Source organism: Poecilia reticulata, linkage group LG14 (assembly GCF_000633615.1).
Source record: "Poecilia reticulata strain Guanapo linkage group LG14, Guppy_female_1.0+MT, whole genome shotgun sequence".
NCBI classification, from domain to species: domain Eukaryota; kingdom Metazoa; phylum Chordata; class Actinopteri; order Cyprinodontiformes; family Poeciliidae; genus Poecilia; species Poecilia reticulata.
In genome coordinates this window covers 15,596,902-15,608,532 of record NC_024344.1, presented here as the reverse complement: position 1 = coordinate 15,608,532, position 11,631 = coordinate 15,596,902, and the positions used below count along the sequence as shown (strand labels likewise).

The following is an 11,631-nucleotide window of genomic DNA, read 5'->3' as shown; positions in this document are numbered from 1 at the left end:
GGAGACCACCAAACCCAAGGTCACCATGACGACCACCACAGTCCAGGTCACCATCACCATGATGACCACCACAGTCCAGGTCACCATCACCATGGCGACCACCACAGTGCAGGTCACTATCATCATGGGAACCTCCACAGTCCAGGCCATCATCATCATGGAGGTCACCACTGTCCAGGCTGTCATCAAGATGCAGAACCCCACCACCATGGAGATGATCACAATGCAGGCCACCATCATCATGAAGACCACCACAGTCCATGCCACCATCATGACACAGAGCACCACAGTCCAGGCAACCAACATCACGGTGACCACCACAGTCCAGGCCATCATCCTCATGTTGACCATCGTAATCTGGGTCACCACCATCATGGCGACCACCACAGTCCAGCCCCACATCACCATGACGTTGACCACCACAGTACAAGTCACCATCATCATGGTGACCTCCACAGTCCAGGTCATCATGATGTTGACCACCACAATCTGGGTCACCATCATCATGGTGGCCAACACATTCCAAGCCATCATCATCACCAAGACCACCACAGTCCAAGCCATCATCATCATCGTCATAATCATCAAGACCACGACAGTCCAGGCCATCATCATGACACAGGCCTCCACAATTCAGACCACCATCATCATGGAGCTCTCCATAGTCCAGACCATCATCTTCACCCTAAACACCCTCACAGTCCTGACCACAGCCACACTCCGGGTCATCATTCTCATCATAAAATCCATCACAGTCCAGACCACCATCATGGGGACTACACAGGTTCAGGCGAACATCATGCAGACCACCATGGTCCAGTCCACCATGAACATGGAGACCATCACAGTCCAAGCCATCACCACAGGGTTCATCACAGTCAAGGCCAGAATCATGGGGACCAGCATAATCTAGACCATCGTAATCATGGAGACCAGAACACTCCAGGTCATAATCATGGACATGACCACAGTCCAGGCCATCATCATAAAGAACACCACAATCCAGACCATCCAGATTTTGGGGATCAGGACACCCCACGCTATCTTCAGGGAGATGACCACAATCAAAGCCATCATCATGGAGACCACCACAGCCCAAGCCATGCTCATGAAGTGCAACACAGTCTAGTTGACCATCATGAAGATCCCCACCATTCACACCATCATTATGAAAGTCACAGCAGTCCAGGTCATGAGCAGACAGTCCACCATAGTCCAGGCAGTGTTCATGAAGCTCATTGTAGTCCAGCTAGCCATCATGAAGATGACTGTCACAGTCCAAGTCCTCACCATGAAAGCTACCATACCCCAGGTCATCAACATAGAGACCATCACAATCCAGATGTTCAGCATCATCAAGTTGAATACCACCAAGCAAATCTTCATCATGACCATCACCCTGAATCTCCGGCAGATCTGAGCCTGAACAGTGATCTTGAACACAACACTCTTGATGATCATCATACTTTAAAGGAGTATTCTGCTATTAGTTCACCTTCACACAGAAAGCCAGAATGTCTTGTCAGCACTGATTCCCCCAGCAACACAAATAATCCCTCTGGTTTGGATGAAGAACGGACAAGTTTCTCCGGGCCATTCCATGTTAAAGTATGGTCTTACTAAGTCTAAACTTCTGCATGCAATCTATCTTTAGAGTTCGTTCACTTTTAGGGAAGAGTCACCCCAAAAAAAAAACATAAGTTATGTAACAATATTTGTCTCATTTGTTTTCCTATTGATTCTGGCAAGTGCATGCACGGCATGGTGGAAAATAGATTTGCGGCAGAACAATAGATTAGACACTATGCACAAAAGTAATGGAAATCAATTCAGCATCCAAACTAATGGTTTTTATTCTTATGTCCTTTTTAAACCTCTTTAGTGTTTAGACTTTAGCAGTACCGCAGTACTTCCATTTGAATGTTTTTCATCTCACCAACATATTTCTTTCTTTTCCCATACAGGAAAAATCGCATGACTTTGGCAGGATCATGTAAGCCCAATATTTTCCTTTAGGGCAATGGTCTCAATCTGCATTCCTCAAGGGACAGAGTCCAGCAACCTTTAGACATGTTTCTTGTCTGACAGACTTGAATTAAATGGCGGAACTTCTTCATTAGCATGTAGTCAAGCTATACAGAGCTATGTTGAATAGCTAATGTTGGAGCCAGGTGTGCTGAAGCAGAGAGACTGCTGAAAGTTTCAGGACACTGGCTGTTGAGGACTGGAGTTTGAGATCACTGCTTCAGGGTTTTGCTAACTGAAAAAGTTATAGATAAAGTGATGACGGTAACTTATTGAAGTCTTTTACTTTTTGTTTGTCTAGGATACTGCAAAACCAAAATGAAGGTCTGCAGCAAAGTTTACTGAAGACAGCAGTGAGGATGGAGTGCTTGGGAGAAGAGTTCATCAGTAGCCAGAAGATCCTGGAAACTGAACTTCAGAGGACTCGCATGGAGCTCAGCAACCTCATGGGCAGGTTTAACAGGTGCCTCCAGAATAAAAACATCTTCATCAGAGGAGAATGGTTCTAGAAAGCCAAAAGCAGACTTAATAACCAGTAATTCATTCCAAGCTATGCAGAATACTTTGAAGCAGATGGGCTATAGCAATGGAAAACCACGCCAGGTGCCCCCCCGGTCCCCCGAAACAAGGTTGCAGTTTACAAAAGCAAATTAAAAGTGTACAATAGAATAGAGGGAAAATGTTGTCTGGTAATGGGAGTCTAAGTTTTATCAAGAAAGCAGTTATTCATCCTTTCTTGCATCGATAGTTTAGGCTGGTGGTGGTGGTAGTGTCAAGGTGTGAAGGAGATAAAGAAAATGTCTTGGTACATCCTGGGCCCCTTGCATCTGAGTATGGACACTGCAAATGTCCATCACTGTATTACCACAGTGCAGCCATTTTCAGTTGGCCATTGTCTTCCTACACAGTTCCACTCAATTCTCATCTCCTTTCAATGATCCATGGGCTTTCTCTGATTTCTGATGCAAGTGGATTTCTCCAATAGAATATCAACTGGACCAACCAGCGAACTGAATAATGGTGTTGATTTTCTCTGCCATTTTAAGATTGTAGTCTGCCTGTAGTTTGGCAATGACAGCAGAAGGGAGGCTTTCTGTCCATTTTTGGCCACGCTTCCAAATATTGAATTAAGATTAACAACCATTTTGTTTGGCTTGGCACTTCTCTCTTCACAGTGCAGGATGGTAGTTTACAGCGCAGGCAATTTCCGGTAAGCTTCATAGCATCAAACTGGCACATTACATACGTCAGCTTTAGGTCATGGTGGAACTGGGGATTCATGTCATGGACTGACAGCAAGTCCATATCAATATAATGTTATTTTCCCAAAATGGGTTCAAATCTACAAGGAATGTTTTAGACACCTTTTTTTGTACGACTGATACAAATAATTACCACAGTTGTAAAACATTTTACTGACTGGAAAGGGGCAACTGATAAAGTAGTGACTGTACTTGCATGGTAACATGTTGCACATATATGTTCTTTACTCTGCTTCTGTCTCTTTTCTTAAGGCTCCGTGATGATTGTTCCTCCACACAACAGACCAATAGTCGTCTAGAGTTGAAGCTTCACTCAGTGGTGATTCAGAAACTCTCCCTCAGTTAACATATTCCTAAATATTTTGGTGAGCTGTACTGTGAGCCAATTATCTTACTGAAGAATCTGCGTTTTCCCTGTCTTCTCCACCAGCTTCAGAATATGGAAGGAGAGCGAGAAAGGTTGAATCTGCGCATCTCTGAATTGACCGAGCAACTGAGTGACGCTCAGTATGCCAGCGCCATGGAAGAAATAAACGTGAGATGTTTGCCTTTATCATCACATTCAAAGCAGACATGCACTTAATAAAAGTGGGCACAATACAATAAAATATGAATGTATTATGATTGATTTCAGTCTTTGATTTTTGTTTAACTTTATATTTTCTTGCCAAGGTGTAACAGTACATTGCAAAGTATCCAAAACAATACAAAGTAATGCATATTTGTGGAGCGGAAAGAAAACCGTTCTCGGCTTTTACTTATAGAAACTTGTAATATCCGATCAACAGATGAATGTTAGCCATGCCCTTATCCTCACCTCTAGACTTTGAGGTGCAGTTTTGACAGATTGGATTATTTCAGGGTGAAGCTGCAGGAACAGGAACTATGAAATAATTTTATGGACATTATATATGTATGTACATGTATATATGTGTGTGTATAGCTTTGAATTTTAATGTTTGTTTTTTTACATATTTAATATATAAGCTGTCCATCAAATTAATTATTTCAATCAAACCTTTATTTATTTCATGGTATATTTAATTACTTATTTAACAATGTATATATTTGTTTCATTTTGTCTTTTTTAACCCTCTATAGGTAAGCACCATGTAATATTCTCACAGTCAAACACTACTTTGTATTGGTCAATCACAGCAAAACACCGGAGATTGTGATTATGAAGTAACAAAATGTGAGAAGGTCAAAGTGGTGTATTTTAGCAAGGCACTATAATTGATTAAGTTTCAACCTCTGTTCACTTTAGGCAACAGCCGGGCCGCATGAAGTCAACCCACACTCTCATTCTGGTGACGCACTCCCACAGATGGTTCCTCCAATCGCCCCCCCACCGGCTCAGTTCATGGACAGCCACAACTATGGGAAAGAAGCCACCTCTGCACCGGAGCAGGCTTTGGGGTCGGTTCCAGAGGAGGAGGAATCCGACTGGTCAGAGGTGGGAGAGGAGACCCCACGCCTCATACTGACGGGATCAAACAGAGGCCAGGCATGGAGGCCGGAAGAAGCGGACATGGACAAAGACAGCGAGTCGGGAAACGAGGACCAAGTGAGAAGACACTCTCCGCGCCCTCTGCAGATACCCCATCTTCAGTTCACCATTCACAACGAGTTCGTCCCATCGTCCCACGCCAACACTTTACCTTCCGGCTTCAAGAATCTGTCTGACGGCATGCGTAAGGAGGAGAGCTACAGGATCACCACAAGTCCAAATGTCAAGTCCACCATCCTCATCCGGTCTGCGAGCCTAGAAGAAATACCTCTGACACGCCACGACGAAGAGCTAAGAGGAACAGAGGCCGCGCGATGCCTTCACCATTCAGCTGACGAAGCCTTCGAGGATCTCGACAATCAGATCATTCATCACTGGCGAATGAGCAGTGATAGGGACACGGTCATCAGGAGGCTGATAAAGAGCAGAGCGCCAGAGGAAGACGGCATCCTAGCCAGCCTGCAGTCGGCAGAACAGCTGCTCAATCACTTCATATACGACCCGATGTCGGGTGAAGGAAGAGAGCCGGCCAGGTTTGAGATGCACGGTTGGACCGGGGGGATTCCGGAGGAGGTTCTGAAAGGGGAGCGAACTCAGCTCTGACTGTGCACTATAAAAAACCGAAACAAAACAAAACTAAAAAGTTGCTGAAGATTGAGTTTTCAAATGCTTGCTAATGTATTTATGTTTTATAATAAACTGTAAATTAGTAGGTACCTTGCCAGTTAACTTTTAATTGTATCTAATTTTCTTTTCATTGTGTTTCATGACAAGCCTTCCACTCCCTTCGTCACTAACATGTTGCTGAACTTATCACAATCCCAGCTACAAAGCAGATTCTTTTTCTTTCATAAACATACCTATAATATTTATTACGGTGTAGCATCAAAGCTTTTCACCCAGTCCTCTTTTAAATAATGTATGATTGAGGGGTTTGAAATAACAGTAACAGGAGTGAGATAAAACGGTGTAAACACTGAACCACCGCGGTGAAGCTTGGATTCAGCCACTGGCTAATTTGTTGCAGAATATTTTGTCAGGAAAATGAAAAATGTTTAACAATAGCTTTCTAAATTTTTGTGTTCTCTGCTGTATGAAATTGTAGACGCAATATTGTTTGCATGTACATATACTGTATGTATGTTTGTATGTATTTATAGTATTTTGTCTTTATGTGACCTCTTTGTACCTTCTTGAACTGTAAACTGTGACAATACTCGATTAGCTGGTCAAAACACCCGATCACAACACATGTAGGTCTGTCTATATTCCACCTAATAAAGCAAATAAGTTAGACTCAGTATGTACTTTATGCATTTGTTTTATTTTTTTTTATACTTAGGTTACTAACACAGATCAATATAATTGAATCTAAAATAATGAACTTGTAGTTTTCTAACTATGTTATAAAAAAATAATTTTTGGAGTAGATAACCTAAAATTTATTTGAACGTATTAACAGTCAAATGTTAAAATGAACAGTATGTCCTACTTTAGCTTTATCGCCAACTTTATGTTGGTTATAAGGCTACCGAAAGAATGTGAATGAATGTGACTGGATCCGGAAAAGGACAGACCCCACACATCCTGGACACAAGTTGTTTAGACAATTTCATTCAGGTTGACACTAAAGAGCGCTATTTGTCAGAGAGACACTTTCTTTTCCCAGGTTGTTTCTCTGATTAACACAACAAACATCTTGCAGTGTGAGTGAATAGTCAGCTACTCTACTGTGAAACAAAAATATATTTATTTTCACTATCACAACCTACCTTTATTTGTTTTCTTTATATGTAAAAAAAAAAAAAAAAAACCAAATCTAATAAGAGATTGATTCTAAACAGAAAAAAATAAAGTTGTTTCTGTTTCCAATATGATTTCTCTATATTTATATTTAACATCAGAGTGATAGATTCTGTGTAGGGAATGTTATGAGCCTCTTAATGCTGTGCTGAGAGTTATATTTGTCTCTCTAAACTCCTCATTAGCATTAGAAGATAATCATTACTAATACTCTGCTACTTCACATTCCCCTGGTTATGGCAGCAAAAATATTTCATCTTTGTAAAAGTTGTCAAGTACAATGCAAGTAATTTCTTGCCCCTCAAACCTTCAATGCTCCATAATAGTTGAAATATTGAAAGCAAAAGGAAAATCATACAAATTTGCTCGGTGCAAAACTCTGAATTAATCTATATATTTTACATGTCTGATTTATTTCTAGTACCCTCATATTTATTTAGATTTACAGAATAAAGATCTTTAAAATAATGTCCTTAAGCACGAGTGTTTTCACAAATAATGACTTCAGTAGGAATATCTTCCTGTCAGATTCGATAAGGCTCGTCATTCTCGTCCCACTGTGTGAGTAACGTGTGCTGAGCAGACATTGGCCTGGATCCACAGGCCGGTTTAATAGGATAGGTAGGCATTAGCAGTAAGACGCTCCCACCATCCAGGTTTGCCAAATCCAGTGTGCCAAATCCACTGTGTGGCACACAGGAAGGCGTCCGGCGGTCAGCGGGGAACTGGACTTTTTCACAACGTTTTGTGGAGACCAATAAGGTGAACTTTGGGGCATTCACATCTGTTTATTTTGAGGTGACACCACTGGAGATGTCGAAATAAAAAAATTTTTTTTTTAAGTTTTTAATCTTACAGGATCTGGAGAGAGGTTTTCTAAATTTCTCAGTATTTTTGTGTGTGTGTGTGTGTGTGCGCAGCTCAGTTGTCATCTTTCAGTTTTATTGAAATTCCTCTTCACCCTGAGACTTTTGGAGTCTCTTAACTCTAAACTCTCCTCTCACCTCGCAGACAAAAAGCACAGCATCGTCTCTCGTTGGCTCGTCGCTTTCCTTCCCCTTTTCCCCCGGTGAGACTCGGATCCCCCCAAACGCCGCGCTGCAACCATGGTGGTCATGAAGATGAAGTTCCCCTTCCAAAAACGGGTGAAGCTGGCACAGGGACTGTGGCTCCTGTCCTGGTGTGCCACGGTTGCCGGGGCCACGACCTTTACCCTGGGGTGCCTCCTGAAAACGGAGCTGCGCAGGAGAGCGGAGGTATTTGCTGCGATGCCTGTCAAATCCTTGGTATCTTTTTTATTACATAATGTTTAGCATTATTACTAGCTGAAATCATAACATTTAATTTAGAGCTTTATTGAAGGAGTTATTGATATGAAATACAAAACTATTATGCAGTTTATGTTTATTTTTCTATATTAGAAATTTAATCTATGAAATCACAGCTGTAACTTCTGGTATGATGCAAAAATAAGTGTTTTGGACTTTTTTTTTTATTTTGCAAGTTTTAGGATACTATTGCTGATGCAAAGTATCAAAACATTTGTCAAACATCATCATGGACTTTGGGAATATATTTGTAATTTGACAAATTGGTCAATATAACACAAAACATCATTAACTCTGAAGCTGCAAAGGTTTACAGACCTTTGACCCACTTTGGATCCTGACTAATCATTTCTCAAATCAGGGTCTCGGTCAAACTAATCCCTTATTCTGAAGGCTGTCACGTTTTCCTCACACAAATCAGTGTGCTTTTATTTGAGCTTATTTAATTTTTTTGTCTTGAATCAACTAGATCATGTACTTTTACATAGTACTTTGCACAGAATTGCAAAGTAAAGAAAGAAAATGTCAACTGTGTTACAAGTACTGTTGGTCACTTGGATGTTCTGGTAAGTTTTATGGTCTAATGGGACAAAGACTGCGTTAAAAATTCTAAAATTCTCTAGAAAACAGAAAAGAAAGCAGAAACAAAAGAGCCTAAATAGTCTTCAATCATTTAAGAGCAAAAATCCCTATTGCTTTTTGTAGCACCACCTAGTGGTAAACTGATGTTAAAGCCCTTCCAGCGCTGCTGCAGAGCACATGAGAGAGTTTAAGGTCACAATACAGTAGTTATGATCTCACTTCAATGTTTGAAAAAATCTTTAAAAAAAAGAAAGGTGTGAAGGTTATGTGTACAGATAATTTTAGAAAAGAACAGTGAAAGTAGTTTGCATTGTTTCAACTGAATATGACTTCAGTAAATCAGAAATGAACTGCCTCAATCGAACAGTTCAGTGTATTGTGATGCATCGTCTCTTTGTGGATACATGGAACCAGTAGCATATTTTCCACATAGTTTTTTATTAATGAGTGCACATAAATTTATGACGTAGAGTGCATAATCAAAGAAACCTGACTTACTGAATTCACATTTTCTGCATTTTGCATGTCCGACTTTCAGGTAATGGCTAACACAGACATACATATCGTGCCCAACACCCTCATGATTGTTGGTCTGGCGTCTTTGGGCATCAACTACTTTGCCTCGAAGATCTGTCAGGACGCCTTGGACGCCGGCCGATTCCCTCGCTGGAAGAACTTCCTGAAGCCCTACTTCGCTGTCTCGTGCTTCTTCACCGTCCTCATGCTGCTCGCCATCATCATGAGCTATGCCATGAAGGGCAGCTTGGAGTCTTCGCTGAAAGCCGGCCTGCGGAACGGCATCCGCTTCTACAAGGACACGGACACCCCAGGCCGTTGCTTCCAGAAGCAGAACATCGACCGCTTGCAGATGGAGTTCCAGTGCTGCGGGAACAATGACTTCAGGGACTGGTTTGAGATCCAGTGGATCAGCAACCGCTACCTTGACTTTAGCTCCACGGAAGTGAAAAAGTAAGTAGATGAGACCAAAAGAGCTCCCCATGAAGACATATCCATAGAGAACTCTTCCTGAGGCTGTGGTCTCTTACGTCTTTTTGTAGCCGCATCAAGAGCAATGTAGATGGACGCTACCTGGTGGATGGAGTCCCGTTCAGCTGCTGCAACCCCAGCTCTCCGCGACCATGCATCCAGTATCGCCTGACCAACAACTCAGCTCACTACAACTACGACTACCAAACCGAGGAGCTCAACATCTACCTTAGAGGCTGCAGAGAGGCCCTGGTCAACTACTACATGGGTTTGATGAACACCATTGGAGCTGGAGTGCTGTCCATCTTCCTCCTGCAGGTAAACTTGGAAAACGTTTTAAGTTGACTGCTGCTACTTTCAAACTGGTGTTTCCATGAGTTTTTTTGATTTGCCATTGACCTCTGGCTTTCTGTTCATTGGTAAATAAGAAACAAAGTCCCTTATTGCAGCAGGTTGAGTTGATATTTACATTGCCAGCCTCTCATTCCTTCCTCTATTTCTTTCCCCGCCTAAGGGCTCCGTGCTGGTGAGCTTGCGCTTCCTGCAGACTGCCATGGAAGCAGTGGCAGGAAAGGAGAACACGGAGATCGAAACCGAAGGGTACTTGCTGGAGAAGGGAGTGAAGGAAACCGTGATGGAGTACCTAGATCCTGTGCTCACGTTCCTGCTGCTCAAAAACAAGGTGCAAGAAGGAGAGACGACCACTGCGCCCGCCTAAACCGCACACCCTGTATAGACATGTAAATAATTTTTACAGAGATCATTATTTATTTCAACTTTTAAAAAAAAGGGCAATTCAACCAAACAAATGTCTATGAATCTCACGAGATTAGAAAGTGTTTTTTTTTATTGTCAGTTGGACGATGCCAGATAATTCAGAAAGGTCTTCAAATTAAAACTCCACCCAGGAACCTTCAGTACAAATAAAAGAAGCACAAAAGTTACAGTAAAAATAAAAAAAACCCAAAGAATTTTCTAGGAATATACGTTGTCAAAATAAAGTACCACTTCTTAAAATTTCTTTCTATTTTTTCCTGTTGCGACCTGTACATGACTGGTAACCCGTCACTGTTGTACTGTATTTGTTTGTTGCTTTTGAAAGTGATCTACCATTTGCATTCTTACGACCAAAAGCAATAAAGCAGTATTTGATGAGGCAGTGTACACAGATGATTTTTGTGGACTTATGAAAACAGAGATGTAAAGCTGACCGTAGAGAGACATGAGGCGCAATGCTCCGCTGCGTAACAGGACTATGACATAATTTAACAGATGACTTATTAAAGTTTGAAGTTACTAAATGCCTTATGGCGTGGCGTCCCTTTTCCTTTTTTTTTTTTCTAACGTAAATAAAGCACATGCGAGTATTGTAATACATTTCTCTTCATGGCGAGTCCTCCAGCCTGCATCTCTGCCCTTGCTTCTCCTCTTTCATGAAGGAATAGGATTAAGAAGATTGATTAAGCGGTGTCAGTAATTCAGTTAAAGCCATCAAGTGTGTCCCCTGTCCTGACACCTTTGTTAAAGCTGCTAAACCCATTTACAGCTGTAATCCCCATCCTGCTGAACTCTGCATTTGCTCACCTGTGTCAGGTGGAAGGAACAAGCGAAGGGAACTGTGCATGTATTTAAATGCTAAAAATGTAAACAATTCTGTGGCATACAATTCCACAAAACCCCTAAGAGTTTGGATGCTCTGTTCTTCGAACGTGGATCTTATTTTTTCAAGTTTATTTTTCAGTCTGTGGAAATGTTTTTAAGTTCTACAACTACCACTAACACAACTATGGCTGCTACAACTACTACTATTAGTAATAAAATACAAATAATATGAATTAGTAAAATACAAATAATATGAATTAGTATTATTACTGACTGCAAAGTGGTGGGATTGTTAGCACTTTTGTCTTGCTTAAAGAAGGTCCTGGTTTTTAATCCACAGTTTGCATGGTCTCCATGGACACATGTGGGTTTTCTCAGAGTATGACAAACTACATACATGTTAGGTTATTTACATGGTGCATGTTTTGTCCTGTGATGGACTGGCATAATGTCCAGGATGGCTCAAACATGCAAAAACTGCTTTCTAATGACCTAATTACAATTCAATAGGTTGTTGTTCAATCGGTTGTTT

At 41.4% G+C, this 11,631-nt stretch overlaps 2 protein-coding genes across 2 annotated transcripts in view; both read left to right on the top strand.

Annotated features, from left to right (window-relative positions):
• LOC103476172 (filaggrin) overlaps positions 1–6,097 on the top strand; it is a 7,035-nt gene extending 938 nt beyond the window's left edge. Inside the window, exons 2-7 of the mRNA XM_008428312.1 lie at positions 5–1,608; positions 1,965–1,993; positions 2,327–2,488; positions 3,540–3,606; positions 3,718–3,822; positions 4,555–6,097. Of these exons, the coding sequence (XP_008426534.1) occupies positions 5–1,608; positions 1,965–1,993; positions 2,327–2,488; positions 3,540–3,606; positions 3,718–3,822; positions 4,555–5,400 (2,813 nt within the window). The 3' untranslated portion in view covers positions 5,401–6,097. The remainder of the gene's footprint in view (positions 1–4; positions 1,609–1,964; positions 1,994–2,326; positions 2,489–3,539; positions 3,607–3,717; positions 3,823–4,554) is intronic.
• Positions 6,098–7,242: 1,145 nt separating this feature from the next.
• rom1a (retinal outer segment membrane protein 1a) lies at positions 7,243–10,802 on the top strand. The gene is made up of 5 exons (XM_008428034.1): positions 7,243–7,362; positions 7,612–7,856; positions 9,049–9,479; positions 9,569–9,815; positions 10,012–10,802. The coding sequence occupies exons 2-5, from the start codon at positions 7,707–7,709 to the stop codon at positions 10,213–10,215; spliced, it is 1,032 nt and encodes a 343-aa protein (XP_008426256.1). The 5' UTR covers positions 7,243–7,362; positions 7,612–7,706; the 3' UTR covers positions 10,216–10,802.
• Positions 10,803–11,631: the final 829 nt, after the last annotated feature.